This window comes from Periplaneta americana, chromosome 17 (genome assembly GCF_040183065.1).
Source record: "Periplaneta americana isolate PAMFEO1 chromosome 17, P.americana_PAMFEO1_priV1, whole genome shotgun sequence".
Taxonomy (NCBI): Eukaryota; Metazoa; Arthropoda; class Insecta; order Blattodea; family Blattidae; genus Periplaneta; species Periplaneta americana.
The window spans coordinates 70183266-70207146 of NC_091133.1; the positions used below are offsets into that span (position 1 = coordinate 70183266).

At 38.3% G+C, this 23881-nt stretch overlaps 2 protein-coding genes across 3 annotated transcripts in view; one reads left to right on the forward strand and one right to left on the reverse strand.

The window, feature by feature from the left end:
- The window catches only part of LOC138693319 (oxysterol-binding protein-related protein 9), a 443401-nt gene that overhangs the window by 414961 nt on the left and 4559 nt on the right, over positions 1–23881 (reverse strand). The gene's annotated exons all lie outside the window — the stretch shown is intronic.
- On the forward strand, positions 201–23881 carry LOC138692666 (very long chain fatty acid elongase 7-like). The gene is made up of 8 exons (XM_069815782.1): positions 201–310; positions 8213–8293; positions 11952–12139; positions 15248–15328; positions 16615–16671; positions 17911–18016; positions 19436–19575; positions 21573–23881. Exons 2-8 carry the CDS (start codon positions 8233–8235, stop codon positions 21741–21743), a joined length of 804 nt encoding a protein of 267 aa, XP_069671883.1. The 5' UTR covers positions 201–310; positions 8213–8232; the 3' UTR covers positions 21744–23881.

Genomic DNA, 23881 nt, shown 5'->3' on the forward strand with positions numbered 1-23881 from the left:
ATCCTTTATGTCATCCGCTAATACTTTAAATTAAAGAGTAGACCCTACTCATGTAAACCAAATGACGCGGAAACACATATCATACAAGGGTCAATTGCAATGTCATAATACCGATTCATATTTAAGGAGTTCTCAAGCCACACAATAGGGTTGTTGAACTTGAGTGTACATAAGATCCTTGTATTGCATCATTACATCAACCAGAAGTGGGTGGAAGAAGACCTCAACAGGTCTGTCTGGCAGGCGTTGATTGACTTTGTGGAACTTTGAATGTTCATAAAACTGAAGTATCCCTTATCCTAAAATACACGTAAGTACCAACTACTCCCAAGTGTAATAATTAGAGCTAGGGCATGTATCCACTGAACAAGAAATCAAGTTACCTAAGACGCGCAGTTATGCGTGAATTCACACGTCACAAATGGACTCGGGACTGTAAAGTCTCTGGTACGACAGCAGCTCGGACAGGTTAAAGTTGTTTTCGACGTTGCTCTATCCGGAATAAACTCAAACAATTACGACAGTCATAAATGTATAGTAAATCCGCTTATAGAGTGTTATGTTAATAAGATTTTTTTTTACTTATTTTGTAAATCATCTCACGACACCTCTCAGCTCCTTACACAACGTCCCTGTGCGGTCGCGACCCCTTCTTTGGGAATCACTACTCTAATATATTTAGCTACAGTAGGGAGAGTGAAAACGTAAACAAAGTGCAGGTAACGTGTGGGGGAAGGACGAGCCGTACGATAAACGAGGAATGCAAAAGGTTTTAGTTACCGGTACAAAATTTATAGCGAAGCATTAAATGAAATTATATTTTCGAAAAACACACAAAATAAAAGAACACATTGCTTAACGTTATCATATACACATTTTAACAAACAAGCAATTGTAACACTGAAATAATTTAATATAACATATCTAATTTTGCTACTTACATGATATTGCTTTCAAACAGCATTTTTTACGGTCATGAATTTCATTCTCTGTATGACTAACATAATATCACCGTCTTCTGTAGGCGAATTAACAAAACTACAGTATACTGATCTGAAGTGACAACACTAACATAGGTTAAGGTTTTTGAGAATAAGGTGCTTCGGAAAATATTTGGGGCTAAGAGGGATGAAGTTACAGGAGAATGGAGAAAGTTACACAACACAGAACTCCACGCATTGTATTCTTCACCTGACATAATTAGGAACAATAAATCCAGAAGATTGAGATGGGCAGGACATTTAGCACGTATGGGTGAATCTAGAAATGCATACAGAGTGTTAGTTGGGAGGCCGGAGGGAAAAAGATCTTTGGAGAGGCCGAGACGTAGATGGGAAGATAATATTAAAATGGATTTGAGGGAGCTGGGATATGATGATAGAGACTGGATTAATCTTGCTCAAGAGAGGGACCAATGGCGGGCTTATGTGAGGGCGGCAATGAACCTCCGGGTTCCTTAAAAGCCAGTAAGTAAGTAAGTAAGTGACAACACTATTTCCTAAAAATAATTATCCCTTCCCAAAATTCAATTTATTCAGGTACTTGTTTGTTAAAATGTGTATATGATAACTTATGCAATTTATGTTCTTTTGTTTTATGTGTTTTTGGAAAATATAATTTCAATTAATGCTCCGCCATAAATGTCGTAACTAAATCGTGTGCATCCCTCGTGTTTACCGTACGCTCGTCGTCCTCCCACACGTTACCTGCACTTTGTTTAAGTTTTCACTGTGCCTAAACGAGACGCTCTACTGCACTTACACACCCCTGTTCCTATTGCTTACAGTTCCAGTTTACACGCGAGCTGTTCAAGGTACCTAGGCGTGTTAGAAATATCTCAAGGAATAACCCCCTGACATTAATGACAATATTCGGGAGTAAAGATATAACAACAGGCCCACACCTGTGGAGTAACGGTCAGCGCATCTAGCAGGTGGCCCGGGTTCGAATCCCGGTCGGGACAAGTTACCTGGTTGAGGTTTTTTCCGGGGTTTTCCCTCAACCCAATACGAGCAAATGCTGGGTAACTTTCGGTGCTGGACCCTGGACTCATTTCACCGGCATGATCACCTTCACATCATTCAGACGCCAAATAACCTAGATGTTGATACAGCGTCGTAAAATAACCCAATATAACAACAGAGGAGGTTCGAACCTAACAATCCGGAGATTGTTTATTACCAATGTCAAAAGCCTGATATAAGACTTGTTTCTTGTATAGCTCCTGACGTACGGCATATAAATTTTCAAATTGCCTTGCAAAATGTTGAACACCTCTGGGCTACATAGCTAGATAGATTTCTCGCAAAATGCAACTGAGGGTTTCTCAATCATGAAATATCTCTATAGTCTAGTTTAAAAGAGTAATTTTTATAAGAACAACTGACTGTTTATATAACTTAAGACTTCAGTTCGCTCTTCAAATCCTACAATTTGGTGTTTCAGTCCAGATATGGACTATCTTTTTCAAGATATTATAGATAATAATAATATTTTTAAGAATTTTATTATTAGGAACATTGAATCCAGACGTTTGAGATGGGCAGAGCAGGTAGCACGTATGAGTGAATCCAGAAATGCATATAGAGTGTTAGCTGGAAGACTGGAAGATCTAAGGGGAAAAGGACCATTGGGGAGACAGAGAATAGATGGAAGGATAATATTGTGAATTTTATTAGTAACACAATGTAATTTATTCGTCACAACAATAATTCCTTTCTACAATTCACCTTAAACGCTCTCGTCAACAATTGGATCTTCACTCAACAAAGTATTCGTTATAGCACTCCACCGACGACAATGACAATTTACTTGGACTATTTACAAATCAGAACTACCCGTTCTCAGTTCACAGTTCTTCTATCTCAGTCACTCGAGTTCACAGTATCTCGAACCACAGACCTTCAGAAACAGTTCACTGTACTCGAACTCGGGTCCCTCCAACTGCGGTCCACTGCACTCGAACTCAGGTCCCTCCAACTGCGGTCCACTGCACTCGAACTCAAGCCTTCGGATGCTGACGCAGATGCGGACGCACACTCGAGTCGAACTCCGGCACACAAGTCTGGCTTGCTTGCTCTGGCTTACTCACTGACTGAATAACTGAAAACTGCAAACTGCAAACTGCAAACTGCTGTCGTTCCTTCGCGTCCGTAATTTATAACCACAGCGACGTAGCCTCGAAGGTTCCACGCGTCTCTAGAGATGGCACTCCAGAGAAATCCAGAGCCCTCTCCTCTCTACCAGCACCAGATGCGCGCGCAAACTCGTCGCGTTGACGTAATACACCCTCTCTCTTCTCTCCACCGCGCGACGTCACTCAATGTTCCGTGGAGCCTGTGCGATCTGCTTTCTTGCGGGACGCTGGTCGTGAGTTCGATTCTCACGTCGCTGTCACATTGCCCCCTCCTTAGGGCTGCTCGTCCCGGGCAGTCCCTTGGTAGGCTGCTAGTCGGTCCAACGTTTGGGGTCCTCCGGCTGCTCCCTCCTTATGGTGGCGCCACCCCATCCTTGGCTTGGCTGGGCAGCGATACTCGTACTGCGTGGGCGCCATCTTGCTCTTCCCCTTGGCCCTCCAAGGAGAGCTCGCTGGCCACGGGTTGGTCCTCTGCGTCCATCAGGAACACTTCATCCCGACCAAGACGGACTATACGGCGCCGGACGTCCACCGTCGCATCGAGTAACCGCATGGCGTCGAGTCCCAGGACGACGTCCTCGGTGATGTTGGCGACGAACACCCACATCTCCAATTTCCTCTTCCCCAAGGTCAGGTCCAGGAAGACCTCTCTCTGGATGGGCAAGCTCTCGCCTGAAGCAGTACGTAGCTCGTATTGGCGCAGCGGCGTCCTCCCAGGTAGGCCACGCACGACGTCTGGTCTGGCGATAGTGAGCATCGCCCCGGTGTCCACCAGTACTCTGCATGGACGGCCTCTTATCCGTCCTTCAGCAATCAGCCCATCGTCGCATCTTCTGTCGACCGGTTTCAGGACGAGCCGAGAGGACGGTGATGATGGCGCCGACGTGCTCCTCCGAGCATCGGCCCCCTCTCTCTCCTGACTGTAGCCAGGTCGGTCGCAACTCCTCCGCAAGTGCCCAGGTTCACCGCAGGACCAGCAGGTGGGCACCCGTCGTCCCCGTTGTTCAGGCGACTGTTGACTCCTCTCGGTGTCAGCCACCTCTCTCTCCGGCCGGTGGCCAGAGCAGTCGCAGTCCCTCCTTAGGTGTCCCGGCCTCCCGCAGGACCAGCAGATGGGCGCCCGTCGTCTCCGCCGCTCCGTTGACTGTTGGCGCTCCTCGACGTCGGCCACCTCTCTCTCCTGCCTGTGACCGGATCGGTCACAGTCCCTTCTCAGGTGTCCCGGTCTGCCGCAGGACCAGCAGGTGGGCGCCCGTCGTTTCCGCCGCTCCCTTGACTGCTGGCGCTCCTCGACGTCGGCCACCTCTCTCTCCTGCCTGTGGCCGGATTGGTCACAGTCCCTGCTCAAGTGTCCCGGTTTGCCACAGGACCAGCAGGTGGGCGCCCGTCGTCTCCGCCGCTCCGTTGACTGCCGCTCGGGTGGCTTCGGTTGGCGCCCCCCAGCATCCGTCGCCGTGACGCTCCTGATCCAGTGCGGTGCTGAGACTCCCGCCGCCGACTTGGCCGCCTCCATCCTGAGGGCCGCCGCCAGAGCTGCGTTGATGGTACGATGCTCTGCCAGGAGTAGCTGTTGTCTGATTTCGGGGTCTCGAACTCCGCTGCCGAAGGTGTAGGCCGCCTCTCCAGCGATGAAGTCATTAGGTAGGCCCCTGAGGGCCTTATGGGCAAGTTGTTCCACCGCCATCCCGAATTCTTGCAGGGACTCTCCTGACTGTTGGACCCTCGTTTTCAGTTGGGTCCTGAATGCTGCCGCAAGTTGATTGTCACCATAACGTCCCTCCAAGGCCGCCATTATCTCAGCGGCTGTCCCGTCTTCTGGAACGCTGTGAAGAATCTCCGACGCCTGTCCCTGAAGCGCGGCCAGCAGCTGAGTGGTTTTCTCTGCTGGCGTCCATCCATTGTGCTCTGTGATGGCCTCGAACTGGCGACGGAATATCGCCCAAGACGTCGTACCGTCGAACTTCGGCGTCTTGACGTTGTAATGTCTGGCTGAAGGCGATGATTCCACAGGGCCACTATATGGAGTCCTCAACTCTGTGGCCGTTTCTTGCATGGCACGTCGAACCTCCTCGGCAACTATCTGTTTCTGTTCTCTAGCCTGGCGATCCACCAACGCGAGGATGTGCTTGTTTTCTTCAGCATGTCGGTCCATCAACGTGAGTATGTGCTTGTTTTCCTCGGCGTGTTTTTCCATCACCTCACTCGTCTTGTCCAGCAACTCGCTCGTCTGCTCTTGACGACGCTCGAGATCGCGGATTTTGCCGTCGAAATGGTCTACCTCCTGTCTCAATTCGGTTACTGTCTCGTTTATAGTTGTAAAATTCTTGTTTAGGTTGTCAAGGTCGGCTTTGAGTTCGTCTTTCACGATGGCGACAATTCCATCTACGTGGGCTGAAACGCTTTCAATTTGCGTAGTGACGTCATCTTTCACTCCGCTTATGTCACTTTTCATCTCCGTTTTCACTTCACTTATGTCGCCTTTCACTTCACTTATGTCGCCTTTCACTTCACTTATGTCACTTTTCATCTCCGTTTTCACTTCACTTATGTCGTTCTTGACCTCACTGATATCGTTCTTCATTTCTGCTTTTACGTCACTTATGTCCTTTTTCATTTCAGCTTTCATTTCCGCGATGGCTTGCAGGATCTGCTGTAGGTTCTCCATTGTCGATAATATCCCGGTTCTGACACCAATGTGAATTTTATTAGTAACACAATGTAATTTATTCGTCACAACAATAATTCCTTTCTACAATTCACCTTAAACGCTCTCGTCAACAATTGGATCTTCACTCAACAAAGTATTCGTTATAGCACTCCACCGACGACAATGACAATTTACTTGGACTATTTACAAATCAGAACTACCCGTTCTCAGTTCACAGTTCTTCTATCTCAGTCACTCGAGTTCACAGTATCTCGAACCACAGACCTTCAGAAACAGTTCACTGTACTCGAACTCGGGTCCCTCCAACTGCGGTCCACTGCACTCGAACTCAGGTCCCTCCAACTGCGGTCCACTGCACTCGAACTCAAGCCTTCGGATGCTGACGCAGATGCGGACGCACACTCGAGTCGAACTCCGGCACACAAGTCTGGCTTGCTTGCTCTGGCTTACTCACTGACTGAATAACTGAAAACTGCAAACTGCAAACTGCAAACTGCTGTCGTTCCTTCGCGTCCGTAATTTATAACCACAGCGACGTAGCCTCGAAGGTTCCACGCGTCTCTAGAGATGGCACTCCAGAGAAATCCAGAGCCCTCTCCTCTCTACCAGCACCAGATGCGCGCGCAAACTCGTCGCGTTGACGTAATACACCCTCTCTCTTCTCTCCACCGCGCGACGTCACTCAATGTTCCGTGGAGCCTGTGCGATCTGCTTTCTTGCGGGACGCTGGTCGTGAGTTCGATTCTCACGTCGCTGTCACAATATTAAAATGGATTTGAGGGAGGTGGGGTATGATTCTAGGGACTGGATTAATCTTGCTCAGGATAGGGACCGACGGCGTGCTTATGTGAGGGAATAGACCTCCGGGTTCTTTAAAAGCCATTTGTAAGTTTATTATTACTAGACTTCGTGGAATTGCCACGAGAATCGCAAGGTTTACTGCGCACGCGGTATAGACTGTATGAGAAGGGGGCGTGCAAAGGATGGAGTATGCCTCTAATGTAAACACTGAGCGGTATACTGCGATTACAATAAAGCCTGTATCCTGCATTCAAGAGATATAATGAATGATCTTTGAAGTAGGAAATGTCTAAACATGTAAATACACAATTATTTTACAGTGAGATATTAACTATTAAAATTTAATGTAAGATACTCACATCATCCTTGAATATGTGCATTGCAGTGAAGAGTTACATACATTTTGAGCGACTGCAAAGTAACCTCCTCCGATGGTCACTTAAACAGTTTTTATTTTGGGAAAATGTACGTTCAATATCACACGATGTAATACGTACATATTTGAAGAACGGAAAGTCACTACATTTTAGTACACCAACTTTAGATGTCTTGTAGTGACCTGATGGTACATCATTTATAATACGAAGTTGTGAATAGGCAGAATTTTTAGCAATAATGTTTCTCAACTTACATTTCACTTTTTCTGAAATTAGTGAATTGTTATTTTGGATAACGGTCTGTGATATTTTATCCACTATATTAAGGGCTTCTGAGAGTTGTAGTTTAGATTATTCTAACAGGATGATGTTTTTGGACACGATTTTAAAATTAGAATCAATGAACAGAATATCTTCCAACAGCTGTTCAGAAGGCAATGATTTTACAGCTGCAACAGCGGAACTGTCCGTGCTATCCAATGCAACAATTACCTCCATTATTTTGCCGTAATGTTCTGCATAATAATTAACAGCATCCAACCACGTTCCCCAACGGTTCAAGATTGGCTGCGGGGGTAAGGGTATTCCAGAAGCAATTATTGGAACAGCAACACTCTTATTGTATGTTTGATTGAATTCTTGTCTGCACTGAACAAATGTTAAGCTTTGACTATTCCCATCACAGTAATGCAACAACAAGTGCTTACATAGGCATACATTAGCTGTAGCTGCTCTATCTATTCGGACCGGTCACAACTCTTAACATGAACTGCTTATACTACGAGACCGGGCGGTCGCTCACCTCCTCTATACTACCGTACATCGGCAACCTGATTGCATGCTGCGTGTGGCAATTCAACGAAGTCTAATTATTACGTATTATAATACAAAACAAACAAACATACACACTGCTTTTCTGACTTCGAAATATTTTAAGTAAAAAAAAGAAAACACGCTTTACTGTATTAAATAATGGTATTCAGCGGTAATTAATTTTTGGGACAGAGATATTTGAAACTTAAGATTTTACGTACATTCAAATGTCTACGTATATAACATATACTGATCTTTAGCCTTTCAGATCATTAACATCAAAACTGTAGCAATTCATAAAACTTACTGCTTATCTTGGAAACAAACACAATTTATGACTTTCATTGTATAGGCCTACTAATAAAGCCAATACTTTTTAAGTGTTTAATTTTTATGTCCAACGTATTTATTTTTCAGAAACTAAGTCAAGCAACACCATGACGTCAATAGTAGCAAATGCATTCAATAGGTTTGAAGATATGATACAAACACAAACAGGTGAGGCAAAGAAGAATAATATCCAATATCATGCTCATATTTCATCCTCAAGTTTAATTTCGACATTATGTCCTCCCTGAAGGGTTCAGGATTGTTGAGTGAATAATGCAAGGGGCAAAACAAACGATCTCGAAAGATTAACGTGCTAAAGTTATTGATTGGACCGCCTGTAAATAGGATACAATACAATACAAAATACAATACGCTGTAATAGTATCGTTGTAGCAGTAGCAGTAATAATAGTTTGGCTTTGGTAATAGTACTAAGAGCAGTAACAGTACAGCTCACGATGGTAGTAGTAGCAGTGACAGTATCATTGTAGTAATAGTATAGTTCTGATAGTAATAGTAATAACTCTGTTATAGTGGTAGTATTAGCAGCAAAAATAGCATTAATATCATTCTGGGAGTAGCATTAGTGGAAAGGTATCGTGGGTGTAAAACCTGTAAAACGGCCCAGCCCATGGGCTGCTTCCGCACTGGGCTTCACAGTCTCGTACGGAACAAACCTGTGACGTCACCGCACTGGCTTGCGGAGCGGTTTTGTGCTGTGGGCTGGTATCAAGGCATCGAGTCCAAGTCTCCTTTTCTATCAGTTACTTAATAATTGAGTTTGCGCGGGCTTGTGCGGTTCGATCAACGATCAGGTACTGTTTCAAACATTTTTGTTTTGGTTCCTGATTTCTGTTTTTCAACATGAGTCCAAATAATGGTGCATCGCAAAGAAAGTACAGTCTCTGTGATTAAGGTTTTCCGGGCTGAGATCCCGTGGCCTATTGGTAGACTAGTAGATCATGGCATCTCAGCCCGGAAAACCTTCATCACAGACACCGGTCGTGAGCCAAGCAGATTATGTTGCGCTGTTGTAAAAGTTGTTGCTTCTGAGATTCAAGAGCCCCCACAACAAATTAAAAACTTTCTTATCGGAGTACATCCGTTATCAACGCACTTTTTATATAATATAATATAATACAATATAATATAATATAATATAATATAATATAATATAATATAATATATACTAATAATAAATATGCAACCGAAAATTTTCTGGTAATTTTCGCTTTTCCAAAAATAATTGGTGTTAACATGTATAATTATTCATCCTGAGACCGAAAATCGCTTTTTTGAAATTTTTGTTTGTATGACTGTCTGTCTGGATGTTTGTTACCTTTTCACGCGATAATGGCTGAACGGATTTCGATGAAAATTGAAATATAAATTAAGTTCGTTGTAATTTAGATTTTAGGCTATATGGCATTCAAAATACTTCATTTAACGGGACCTGAATTAAATCGAAATATCTCGCTTATTATTGCTTTTTTGTGAAAAATGTTACATAACAATAGTTTCTTTAAAAATGATTTCCGATCAGTTTTATTCTATGCAAAATTTGGTAGGTCTGATAGACTTTTAAAATAACAATACAATACGTTTTCACCGCCGCCTCAGATTGTAGCGTTGTTGTTCCTGCAGTAATTCCCATGTGCAAAATATAAAATTTTTGAGTAGGAAAAAAAACACATTTATTCATTCCATGGCAATGGTACATAGGAGATCGTGAATTCTTACATTTTCGAAAGAAAGAAATATAATTACATATCACTGTTTATGCTGTATCACTATTTAAGTTATTTGAAGGATTCAGAACCATAGTGGGCCAAGCGCCATTTACTGAAGACGTAGAAAACAATGGTTAAAATTAAGTTATTACCATAATTATTCAATGGAACCATATAGCAAGTAATATAAAGTTTACACATTAAAACTAAATGATATGTCAATCTTCATTAAACTATAGTTGCATGTAATAACAAATAAGAAACATGTTAAAGGAATTGTCATTGCACCAAATGAGTGCTCTCTGGACCAAAAATGATCGCAATTTAATTATTTAAATACAATTTCAATTAAGTGACATATTAAACGATTTATCGTTCTAACAAACACGAATGTTCCCTGGATCAAACGTCCTATTTTAATTATGTAATTACTTTATATTTATTTCTAACAGGTGCAGCGGAGCGCACGGGTACGGCTAGTTCTAAAATATAGTCTTTTTAGAGAAAAAGTAGTGAAGGAGAAAATCGCTGCTAGAGAGTTTAAAACAACAGAGTGGGATGGAAATTAACAAAGAACCATTGGGACAGTTTTTAAATCTGTAATCGACAGCAGTGGAAAATAATTTAATTTTGTATATTGTCCGGTATGCGGGGAACAGTATGCTCATGTCACACGCCAAGCGAAAGCACACTCAATGCGAGCAAGCTGAAAAACAGTAGAATGCAACCAACTGGTAGTTGATGTCAGTGCAGTGCTGAGCAGTGCGGTGGACTACGGTGGGCTTCGAAGCCCACTGCGATGGGCTAGAAAGCGGCCGCGTCAGGCAATGTTCGTCTTGGGTGGGCTGGGCTGCGACGCGCGCGGAATGGCAGTGCTGAGCGGTGGGCTACCGTGCATTACTCTGAGTAGTACTACTAGTAGAAGTCACTGTGGTAGTGATGTAACTGTATTGTTGTGGGGCAGTAGCAGTAGCAGCAGTAGCAGTAGGAAATTTACGCCATGATTCATCCCCGTCTCAATTACCAATACGATAAGCATTAATCAAAATCTATAATCAGTTAGTACAAGAACACAACACACTATAGAAACAGGAACTCAACAAGAGTAAAAACGGCCTACCGATATACCCACACATTCTAAACACGCGACATGACCACGGATGTTAAAGCGTTTGTAAATAAACTTAACAAAGAAAAAAAAAGGTGCACAGTGAGGTCAACATAAAAATTATCTTCGTACACAATCCACTCTATATTGACATTAATTGGGAGTGATTTATTAAAGGACGCAGTCAAGACTAATTTAGAAAAATTTTAAACGAATTATCCTTACACCAAAAACGGATGTTCTCTGAACCAAATGATCCTATTTTAATTATTTGCATATAATAACAATTAAGAAACATGTTAAAGGAATTATCCTTGCAGGAAATTGGTGCTCTCTGGACCAAAATGATTGTATTTTAATTATTTAAATAAATTTCAATTAAGTAACATATTACATGATTTATCCTTCCATTAAACACGGATGTTCTCTGGACGAAATGTCCTATTTTAATTATGTAATTACTTTATATTTATTTCTAACAAGTGCAGCGAAGCGCACAGTATGGCTAGTTTATAAATATAGTTTACTAACTTACTACCGCAGAAATCAAAACATAAATCTAATCGACATGAATATCATACTCTAAGACAAAAGTCTACTTTCTCATTGATTGAGCCTAAATGTCATACGAGTGCAGCACTTGAACATGGTGCTAGTTTCGGCCCAAGACTATAATAAAATTACAAATCATTTTCAAAATTTGAAATATTTTAAAATTGAACCTTTTAAAAAAGAAATTTATAAAATTATTTGCGATATACATAATATTAACAAATGTGTGTATTTTTTACCTTTTTATTTCTGTCGACTATATTCATGTTTTTATTGAATGTCAATGGCTTCTGTCTGATTGACAATTTATTTTTCTCTTTAGCTAGAAACATTTTTTGTTGTATACTTTTGAATTGCACTCACTTTGCTTCTAGCTAAAATACGTAAAATGATTTTCATAAATAATTACATGTCAATTATGAAATTCTCTGTTTCAGATCCACGTGTAGAAAAATGGGTTTTAATGAAACCATACCCACTGTTTGCAATTGTAAGTGTATACCTCTACGTTGTCCTTGTGGCTGGCCCAAGATACATGAAGGGAAAGACACCTTACAACATTAACAGAATCATTCAGCTATACAACATAGGACAAATTATAAGCTGCATATATTTAGCTTATTTGGTAGGTAGAAACTTTATTTTATTTTTATAAGTTAATCTACAAGGTGGTCCATTAGGAAAAACATAAAATAAAGATGTTGTAACATGAGAACGGTTATTAATTATTTTTCAATAATCTGTAAATACATTCTAGAAGGATAGGAGTTTTGATATTAGACTTCAACGTGTCCGCCAATGTGTGTACACAACACAATTCACATATGAGGCTAATCCCTCCCATGTGTGATCTTACATATCAGGGTAGGGTTCCCATACGTCCCGTAAAATACAGAAATGTACCGTTTTTCGCCAATTTGTCCCGTTATCCGAAAAGAGGTTTTCGGGACATGTTTTGTCCCTATTTAAAAATCAATGATTAAAAAACAAAACTGGGAATATAAACTGTTATTTTATTATAGATATCAGTCTCCATCACTGATGGTGACATTAGAATTCGCTTCATTGGCAACAATGGTCTTATTACTCGACCAAGGCGAGTGGAGCCGCGGGCGTAATTTGAACTATCGCGATGCGGTATTACGAACGCAAGAGCAGTAGCGCCACGACTCCGGGCTAAGGAACTCCACTGGCCTTGGTCTAGTAATAAAACAGTTCGTACTATGAAAAAAATGGCTACCGGGTTAAATAATGTTTGATGATATCATAATATTGTGCAAAATGTTCTAAATTCCAAAGAAGATAGTGAAGGGAAGGAAATTCTTAAAACAAACATTTTGATTAAGTGTGGGTGGATCTGTTCAAAAGTGTTGATGAAAAGCTCCCAAATTTAAAACATCGATAAAGCTAATTATGTGTATCCCTAGTACAAATACAAACGTTGAAAAATTGTTCTGTGTGAACTTACTGTAGACTGATGAGAAAAGTTGCATATAAAGACAGTAGACTCATGCTTATTGTGAAATCATGTTTTCAGTGATGACTGCGTTGCATTTCATGATTTAATGCTTCAGAACACACAATTCTAACAAGAAATTTATTTTTCAGAAAAGTATATTACGAGTAACACTGATCTATAACAGCATTTAATTTGAAAAATTCTACTGTGTTACTACGTTCGAAGTTCAAAGACAACACGGATAAGCACCATGGAAAATATACACCAAAGCTCAATTTTTAAATCAGTGATGAGTGTCCCTATCTCAGAGTAAGTTTTACAAAAACTGAGAGAATTTTTATTTTGAAATCTTTAATAACCCTGGGTGATGTGCATTGATATCTTTGTTCACGAAACAAACAAATAAATCGGGTAGTGTCAGATCTGGAGAATTTGGAGGCTATGTAATTGGCCAGTTACAACCGCACCAATTGATGTTAAATACTATTCAGAAAACCACGAACAAATTGCATGAGATAGGGGTAGGATTTTAGATAATGCTGAAAAGTTGTGTATGGCATAGTCATCTCTGCCGACAATCGTTTAAGACTCTTCTTGGGACTTGCTGTCATAGCAGCGCTAACAGCAGCTTCGGTTTCGAGAACACGCCTACGTCCAAGAATGCGTGGCATGTTAACAGGCTCACTGTCTTTATACGTGTGATACTGTTAACATTATTTACTTGCAATTTGGTGTTCTTCTAACACATACTAAAATAACGATGAACTGATGTTACACTTTCGAATTCTGTCAAACACAACACCCTTTTAGCTCCTTGCTTGTGCAGTAAACGACTATTTGCTTATTCAGTTGTTGCTAAGAGATAACATCATATTGAAAATGAAATAACCGTTTTGCACGACCTTGTTTTTTACTGTATTTACAGCTATTGTTGTTAGGTCTTGAAAGTTAGAAACTTGTTGCTAGGGAAACCATTCTTCATAACATAAAACTATACTGAAATGGACTCATTACAGTGCACTTATTTAATTATAAAATGAAAGTATGTAAAGGATGCTATTTTAAGTTTGTTCATATCGCCAATCGTAGATATGAATCTTAATACAGCTCAATTGAGGAAGAAACTTTGTACTTATATAAGCTTATTCTTTGAGATCAATTCTATTTAATATTGAAGAAAAACTAAACACTATTATGTGTAATATGTGTACTAAATTTGATTATGCTCGCATTAGTCTTCAGTGGCGAAGCTTAGATGTAAATACTGGGTATGCTGAAAAAATGTGCTTATCTTATATTTTTCTATACAACAAATTTTCCACCCGTTATTTTAATATATAAATGTGGTGTCCATCTCCTAGTTTTGTAAGCACATTTTGTTTCATACATCCAACTTGAAAACGGTTTCTCTTTCAATTCTACAAATAATAACCTCAATGTTCTCTCAGTATGAGCCATTTTGCACAAAATTAATATATAACAGACACACGTATGCACTTCTGATTAAACTGATATTCAACCACATCAATACAGTAATACACATAGCACGACATACCTATTATTGTGACGGAAGGCTAGCCTCGTTCGTACGGAGATGTGGCGAATCGATACCCCTTCCCGATCCCCCCTCAAGCTTGATAGTCAAGGTCGTAGACATGCTTTTACACATTTTCTGCCACAATCCTCACACTGAACTTTACATACTGGAATGACTGCCAAGAGTGAAGTTAATATATGGAAGGATCGGAGTGAAACAAAGTATTGCGATACATCGTTATTAATAACTTATAGGACTACTGTTACTAGGTATAATAACAAATTTTTTGGGTAAGCTAAGCCTAAAAAAACTTCCTAAGAGCTTCATCACTGCGTATTACTAATATTAAATGTTAATGTTTTATCACTGAGATGCGCTTGGTTCTAAATTGACATTTTTAACGTCTTATTTAAAATATTTCTCCAAAATGTGCCTTTAACGAAATTTGGAGATAGTTTCGAGTTATCTACACAGCTTCTCATTTTAACAAACTATATTTGACAACAAATTAAACTAAATTTAATTGATGTTTCTAGCACTTCGCGTAAATGTTTCTTTAAAGTTTAATGTAAGGAAAGTACACTTTTTACTTTAGACTATAGCGAGACCTCATACAAAATGAATATGTGATGTATAGCATTCTATTTTTGACGTTTTTATAAAGACATTTCGGATCTTGTTACAAATCCGAAGTTAAGCACATGTTCTACAACTACATAACTTTCTTTTATTTGCAGATTACAAATTCATTTCTGTTCGATTCTATTAAAATTGGATGTGATGGATTTGGAGTCTCATATGATCCGCAACAAATGAAGGTAATTTATGTTACTTGAATTTTAATACAATACTTCTATTTCTTCTAATATGTCTGCAGCTCAAGTGATAGGTCAAACATGAAGCGCCTGCCATATCCCAAAGTGTATGTTACAGTGCTGGCTGCGGAATTGCATGTCTACTCAAAGAGATGGTAGTGAAGAACAAGTGGAATGAACATCAGGTAAACAGGAGTATCCCGAGAAAAATTACTCTGACTGTATCTTCGTTCGTTATTAATTTCACTTGGGCTTGCAGAGATTTTAACTCGAGTTTCTGGTATCGAAAGTTGATGGTTTAGAACTCTAGCGGTTGGATGATAGTGGGCCACAATATTTGAATACCCGCGGGCAAAAAGCTTCTAACATGCATTTCTTTTGTAAAAGTAATTTTCCCATGGAAAGTGTATTTACTGAGTTAATACTACCAAATCTGCCATTGTTGACCACCCACAAAGAGTGGGAAACAATTAGAATATTCGTTAAACCGAACCTTAAACACTCCGCGAGACGGTAGAGCTTTGCATATTGACTACAGCGCCAGGCGTTCAATAGAAATATATTTATATTTTTCGTAATCAGCTGTGCACGATTCTAGTATCTATATACTTGTATTTTCAATAATAGTTGAAGTAAATAAACTACAAACAAAAATTACAATTCGTCGACCTGGTTGGCAAGTTGGTATAGCGCTGGCCTTCTATGCCCAAGGTTGCGGGTTCGATCCCGGGCCAGGTCGATGGCATTTAAGTGTGCTTAAATGCGACAGGCTCATGTCAGTAATTTACTGGCATGAAAAAGAACTCCTGCGGGACAAAATTCCGGCACATCCGGCGACGCTGATATAACCTCTGCAGTTGCGAGCGTCGTTAAATAAAACATAACATTAACATTGACATTAAAACTACAAACAACAATATCATTGGCAACATGATAAAGGAATTGAATTGTTGCACACAAAATGTATGTGAAAGGTTGTCTGCTCGATTTTATAATTGGCCGAGTTGATGATATGAGCCATTCCAGAACATACATCAATTCTGTCTCTACTTATGTAAACTTAAATTCATGCTTTTCCAATTTCTCATCTTCTAACAGAGTTAATTAGTAGTTTTTTCTTCTTTCTTTCTTTCTTTCTTTCTTGTACGGAGGGACCCGAAGACTTACACTGCAGCCTGAAGCTTAGTATTTTATATATCGTGGTGTAATTGTTGTTGTCCTCGATTCTTTGAAATGTCTCTGATTCTGTATTACCACCAAAAATTAATTCATTTTCGTCTATTTTTCAGATAGTATCGATTATGTGGTGGACATTATTGCTTAAATTGGCTGAACTTGTTGAAACGGTGAGTACAATGGTTTTATAACATTATAAAAATTGAAAACAAAATACAAGTATTCAAAAATGTGATTTTTCCTTACAATACACACATAAATAATTAGAAATAAAAATTAAATTCATCATATGCTAAATGTTTGAACTATGAAAAGTTTCAAATTAGATTACACGTACTTTTACACAACTTTGTTCCAATTAAAAATAAAAACTTCAGTGCTTATAAATGACCGTAACTGCAATATTTGTCACGCTGATCACGTAACACCATCCCTCGAAATGTTGTCTTGGCTTTGTCTAGAAGAACGTAAAAAAATTCACTGTCTTTCCCTCCTCTTTCATATATTGCATTACTCCACTCCAGTCTATCTCGCGTCCCGTTCACAGGTGTGGACTCCTATTTTTTGCCTTCCTCTTTGTTTCCTCATATGATCCATATATCTTAATGTCGTCTATCATCTGATATCTTCTTCTAACCCGAATTCCGTTCGTTCACCATTCCTTCCAGTTCATCCTTCTGTAGGCAGTTTCTTCTCAGCCAGTGACCCAACCAATTTCTTTTCCTCTTCCTGGTCAATTTCAGCATCATTCTTTCTTCATTCACTCTTTCCAACACAGCTTCATTTCTTATTCTGTCTGTCCACTTCACACATTCCATTATTCTCCATATCCACATTTCAAATGCTTCTATTCGCTTCTCTTCACTCCGTCGTAATATCTATGTTTCTGTCCCATACAATGTCACACTGCATACAAAGCACTTCACTAGTCTCTTCCTTAATTATTATTATTATTACTATTATTATTATTATTATTATTATTATTATTATTATTATAACTCTAAAATATTCTATAACGAACCAAGTAATGTATGTAATTTATTTTATGAGCAGAACTCTAAACATTTAATATGATCCAACTTCTTTGCACTTCACTAAACATTTTCAATGAGATACTTCAAGTGACACGATATACTAGAACTTCATTATCCTTAATAAAAAAAAAAAACACTGTTGCAGCATTTCTCCCTACTTCCTCCCCGCAAATCACAAATGGCTACATGTTTGTATATAAACTTTGACAAATCAATTTTAATTTAAAAAGATCTAATCACTGCTGAATTTCAATTTCTCTCTTCATTATTTATAAGAAATGTAAGTACACAGCAAATGGCATAAACTTCATGTGTACGGTATTTGTCTAAAATTTCAAATTACAAGAGATAATCTTACTTATGATTTCATTTCAGGTATTTTTTATTCTAAGGAAAAAATACAGCCAGGTAACATTCCTCCACCTCTACCATCACGTATCCACATTGATTTTCATGTGGATTGGAACAAAAACATCACCAGGTAAGGAATAATTTTATAAAGCATGCGGTTAGTAAGTTATTTTACGACGATTTATCAACATCTAAAGCATACGTGTACGAAATATATAGGCCTACTATATTATAATATTTTACGGCTGCAGATGCTATTCATAGCCTTCAGGATTATCTCAATACAGTGAAACACTGATGTAATGGAAATGGCTGTGGAATGAACTATGAATTACCATAAACCTCACAAAGCAGTTAGTATCGAAGTTATCAGCTGATTGAGCAACTAATGGACCCTTATTTCCATATCCCCCTTTAAGTAAATAATGACCATGAGCCTTTTCTTTTCTCTTTTAAGCATTTATTTACAGTCACCTAATTATATGGTCTTAGAGCAACTACAGTTTACCCTACGTTAAATTCTTTTACATTTGATACGATTAAATTATTATACATTACATGAATATTCTAGTACATAGTACAACGTTACCATAAAAGTTCATGACTTTGAAAAAATTACTTAATTTTACATAAGAACTAGAGTCTCACATTCTATTTGACAGTTCCAGGGAGATATTATCAGAAATACATATTTTTAGCAGCTAGGATACCGCAAATGTGATTCCTAAGATGCAATCTTGTTTATGTCTATATATGGTAATGAACGGGTTTTTTCCATATTAACCCTTAGGAGCCGTGCGTCCATCATAGTTGCCAGCTACTCTTATGATCATGACGTGATGTAATATGTTATAAATTGTATGTTATATATACGTAAAATACGTTGATATTCTTTAATTTTATATAACATTTAGGACATTGCACTTGATTAAAATAATAAAATTTTTGTAATGTTTTTTTTTCTTAAAAAAGGTGCAAAATCATTTCAACTGCAATCAACTGAAACCCCATCAGCTTCCAAGCGTACCATTACACCAAATGTTTCACATGGGCCCTCCCCATCCTTTACAACAGGCTCAACTGACTGCAGTGGCTGGGACGCGAACCTGTGATTTTAGGCACGATATGCTGACTGGACATATCTTGTGCGCCTTAAACCGTTCAGTTAACGAACCGAACACGAATTTACCCGATTATGCAAGTATACGAACCCCTGGTTAAGAGTTAAACATTTGCGTGCAATAGTGGTATAAGTCTTCTGGCTTTAAGGGTTAAGTGTAGGCTAGGCTTGTATGAAATATATAATTTTTATTAGCAAACGAATCATTATTTGTAAAAATAACACAAAATTATGATGTAGTCAAAACTGGCTCTAACGATTTTCTTTTACAGCTTTTTGACATAAAGTATAAAATTGTACTACATAATTAATCTAAAATAATAATTTTCGAAGTTGTTACAAGGTTGCAGAGTTACTATTATTAGCACAGTAAGTTATGGCATTCAAATTCTATTGAAATATTTTCCTTACTTACTTCCTTATTTTCAGGTGGAACAATGGCATTTCCAGTAATGCTAAACTGTGTAGTCCACACGTTTATGTATACATATTATCTCCTCACATCATTGGGACCACAATGGCAAAATAGAATCGGCAAATACAAAAGATATCTGACAGTCTTTCAAATGGTAAGTTATTCATGCATTTATTACATTATAAAAAAAAGAATGAGTTCTGGCTCAACTTTACAGCTACTAGCAGAGGATCTGAAATCTGGAGCAGCCTCCTTGAAGTTGGTACCTTCTACTATGGCTATAAGTTATGGTCTACCATCTGCAGCCCTTTTTATCACCTTTACCATTACAGAAAACCAGATCAGCTCAGCCTGGAATTTTTAATGAAGTGTACCTCCTTCCTCAAATGGGCTATAGACCATCTTTGGTGGAATTTGCTTAATATTAGTATTTGATTGGTTTCCAGCACATGAGATAATTGTAGTCTCTAATAATTTTGTAATCTTGATACGTCCATTTTAGAGGTAACCCTGATGTAAAAAATTCGTAATTTTCAATCTTTTATAAATTACTGAATTGAAGGATTCAGAATCATAGTGGGCCAAGCGCCATTTACTAAAACCGTAGAAAACAAGGGTTAAAATGAAGTTATTACCATAATTCAATGGAAAGATATAGCAAGTAATATAAAGTATACACATTAAAACTAAATGATATGTCAATCTTCATTAAACTATGGTATTCACTTAAATTTAACCCTTGCTTTCTCCATTTTTAATAAATGGCGCTTGGCCCACTATGGCTCTGAACCCTTCAATTGCACGTAAACCATACAATATTAGATAACTTGGGACGTGCATTTACAAAGAACCAGAGATTTTTTTAGTTAATGTGTATAACTTTAGGAAGTGAGCCCTCAGGTTATTGTGGTAAGAATAGTTCCTATAATAGTTCCGTCATAAAAAAAAAATTCATTACCTTCACCTATGAATTTCGAACAACTAGAACTATTAGATCAGCAAGGATTACTAATTTTGAAAATTCATAACTAAATTATTTTCACAAAGCAAATAAGAATCATCAAATGAATTTTCGAACTTGACTATAGCTGGATAAGAAATTCATTCAATTTCTACTAAAGCTGGTCCCAAGTTCAGTTGAAAAAAGAAGACGGAAAAAAAAATTGCCAAAACAGATTGGCCTCAAGTTACTTTCACCATTCAACAGTCAAGGGCTTCCACAGCTTGGAAGTTATAACAAAGTCCACATGCTTAGATTAGAACCTAATATTTCTATAATGTTAACTTTGAGATTTTAATTTGCTTTCAAATTACCATCTACACTCTAGCAAATAACACTTTGGGGATTGCAAAACAAAACTCCTAATCTACGAGAATGATTAAAAAAGTAAGGCAACAAGAGCTTCCATGGGTGACATATTCCCCTTCTTGTTGGAATTTTCTGCCAGGACTGTTGCAGCAGACCACAGCTTTATCACGCAGCCATTAAATGGCGCATATGTTGCTTCAGACCCTTGCAACATCAGTTATAAGATGACTGCATGCACGGAAACATGGACAAACGTGGAAGTGCATAGTATGATATGTTGTTTTCTAATGCCAGGCATTAGTATGATATGGTTTTTGCGTCTGAAGGGCACCTCACCAGCAGAAATTCACCATCAACTTGTTGAGTGTACGGTGTGAAACGGCGCTTCTGGTGGGAGGTGCAGGACCATCCTCCATACAGCCCCAACATCATAATGATATTGGTCCTCATTCCAAACTTTACTCTTGCTCTACTCAAAACTTGCATTTTATTTCTTATGCCCCCTTTAGTGCAACCATGGATATTAGCCTAATCTGGAAACCTCTACAAGGTCGTGAAGCATTGCAAACACTCAAGAATTATCACTGTCAAATCTATCTACTCTAACTATTCTGTATAGGACAGTCCAAATTGGAAATAGTGTTTACATACATACATGCATGCATACATACATACATACATACATACATACATACATACATACATACATACATACATACATACATACATACATACATACATACATACATACATACATACATACAATTTCCAAAAAATATAACTCTTTTGTATAACAAATGATTTATTGAATTTCTAACTTGGACATTTTTTTCTGATTTCAGGTCCAGTTCACTATAATACTTATTCATATATCATATGTGCTCAATTCTTCTTGTCGTGTGCCAAGTTTATTGGTTTATGCATTTTTACCAAATCTTATTTTAGTATTTTATCTCTTCTATGATTTCTACCGGGATGTATATATAGCAAAATCTCAATTGAACACTCATTAACAGAACACATGAAAAGTGCAATATAAGCAGAAATTTCATCCTTGTATGTATATAAAATCTTATTCTCAATATGATGAAAAAGAAGCAAATCTTCTGGCATATTAGGACGAGAAGTGAAATACATTTTTACAGTGGACAACACATCCAAAGCATTTCACTCTGGAACTCTGGAATAGACAGCACGTCATCGTCATCATCATCTTCATCGTTACTGGTTTATGGTTGAAATGATCTCCGGTAACATTATGTTGTTCAGCAGTAACAAAATCGTCAACCTCTGCAGAGTCTTGGAAGTCAACGCCAACATGCTTCTACAATGCTCTATTCTCATCAACAGCGACAACATAATGTCCCTGAAAATTAATGCGCATATTTTTTTTTTTTTCAGACTCTGGTACATTATTGCGGAAATGTACATTTCACGACATTTATTCCCCCAACAACGAATTACTAATTTATTTTTTAATTTCCAAGAAAGACGAAAAGCTCCTTGACCAATAAAATATCTGTACATTATAATAAAATAATAATAAAATGTAGTAAATGTTTACCTGGGCCATGTTTTCCTGATCGACACCTATTTGTTCTTTCCTGAAGCAATTTTGGATTGCAATCTTTTCTTGTTTCACTTTCCTTCCTTCCTCCATTTCTTGATTTCTCCATTTCTTTTTTCTTTGGTGATTACCTTCTTCCTCCACTTCTTCATTTCTCTGTTTATTTTTCTGATATTTTCGTATTTCCTTTCTTGCTTCATTTCTTGATTGTTCCATTTCTTCTTTTCTCTTTTCATTTTCGCTTTCTTTCTACATTTCCTGATTTCTCCATATCTTTTATTTTTTAATTTTTTCTACCTTCCTATATTTCTTTCCTTATTCTTTTGCTTCTTCATTTTTACTCCCTTCTCCACTTTTAATTTGTTTATTTACGGTACAGTTTGGAGGACATGTGTTTTGCACGAATCCACACAAATTACAGGAAATCCAGGCTAATAATGAACACAAAATGAGTAGCTCAGTGTTAGAGTTGCCCAACCCAGAAATTTTTAGCCTGTGATTTCTGCAGAGAATGACTGTAAACTATCAATTATATGTGTGCCAAAGTAAATGTACTAGATAAATATTAGATGATGGTAAAAGAGAAATAATTTCCAATTGAGAGCATATAATTTAAAAAAAAAAGACATCTAAGTTTAGACTTCAATAACTTTTTTCAGTGTAATTGTGGTTTAGGCGAATCCAGAAATGCACAGAGTGTTAGTTGGGATACTGGAGGGAAAAAGACTTTTGGGGAGGCCGAGACGTAGATGGGAGGATAATATTAAAATGGATTTGAGAGAGGTAGGGTATGATGATAGAGACTGGATTAATCTTGCAAGGGATAGGGACAGATGGCGGGCTTATGTGAGAGCAGCAATGAACCTGCGGGTTCCTTAAAAGCCATTTGTAAATAAGTAATTGTGGTTTAGGCAACTCTGGTACTCAGCCACTCAAATATGAAGAATTTCAGTTGATGAGCTTAGATAAGTGAGTGACAACATATTCTCGCGATATCAAGCTTGTATACGAGCAGAAGGACGACACTTTCAACATCTACTATCAGGTAGGTTTCATAATCCATTTCTGATGCTAGACCTGACACCTGGGACCCAGATTCTGTGCTACATCGGCCATATATAATTATATTAAGGACCCTGTATTTCTAACATCAATCATCCTTATCTATATATTACATTTTTACTACTAACAAAACTTTTTTTAACAAATGGAGAAATGCGCTTCTGCTACCAATGCAACTAGAAATGCATTATTGATGAAACCGATCTTGATGTTGAATTCATTACAAATAAGACTATCTCAAGTTATTTTGAAACCTTTAGAACAGACATCAATGAATAAATATTTTTAAATGCTGGAGTTGGACATGAGATATTTGTATACATTTAAGAGTTGGTTCTGTTACCGGTACTGAGAAAGTTTGTGACTCTTAAGTATGAAGACATGGAGTTTAATTTATGAAAATATTTAGAGAATACTTCTCACTATCTGTAATTAAAAGTGTGTAAAAGAATAAAGCATGAATATTATAAATATGAAGAACATGATTTTTCATTTGTGAAAATAATTTACAGAATATTTCTC

What these genes read in the sequence shown, in the direction of transcription:
- LOC138692666 (XM_069815782.1), top strand. Translation starts at nt 8,233, where the DNA reads ATGACGTCAATAGTAGCAAATGCATTCAATAGGTTTGAAGATATGATA. An exon ending in TGGAACAAAAACATCACCAG is followed by an intron (nt 18,017 to 19,435) that starts GTAAGGAATAAT and finishes CCTTATTTTCAG; the next exon opens with GTGGAACAATGGCATTTCCA. An exon ending in ATCTGACAGTCTTTCAAATG is followed by an intron (nt 19,576 to 21,572) that starts GTAAGTTATTCA and finishes TTCTGATTTCAG; the next exon opens with GTCCAGTTCACTATAATACT.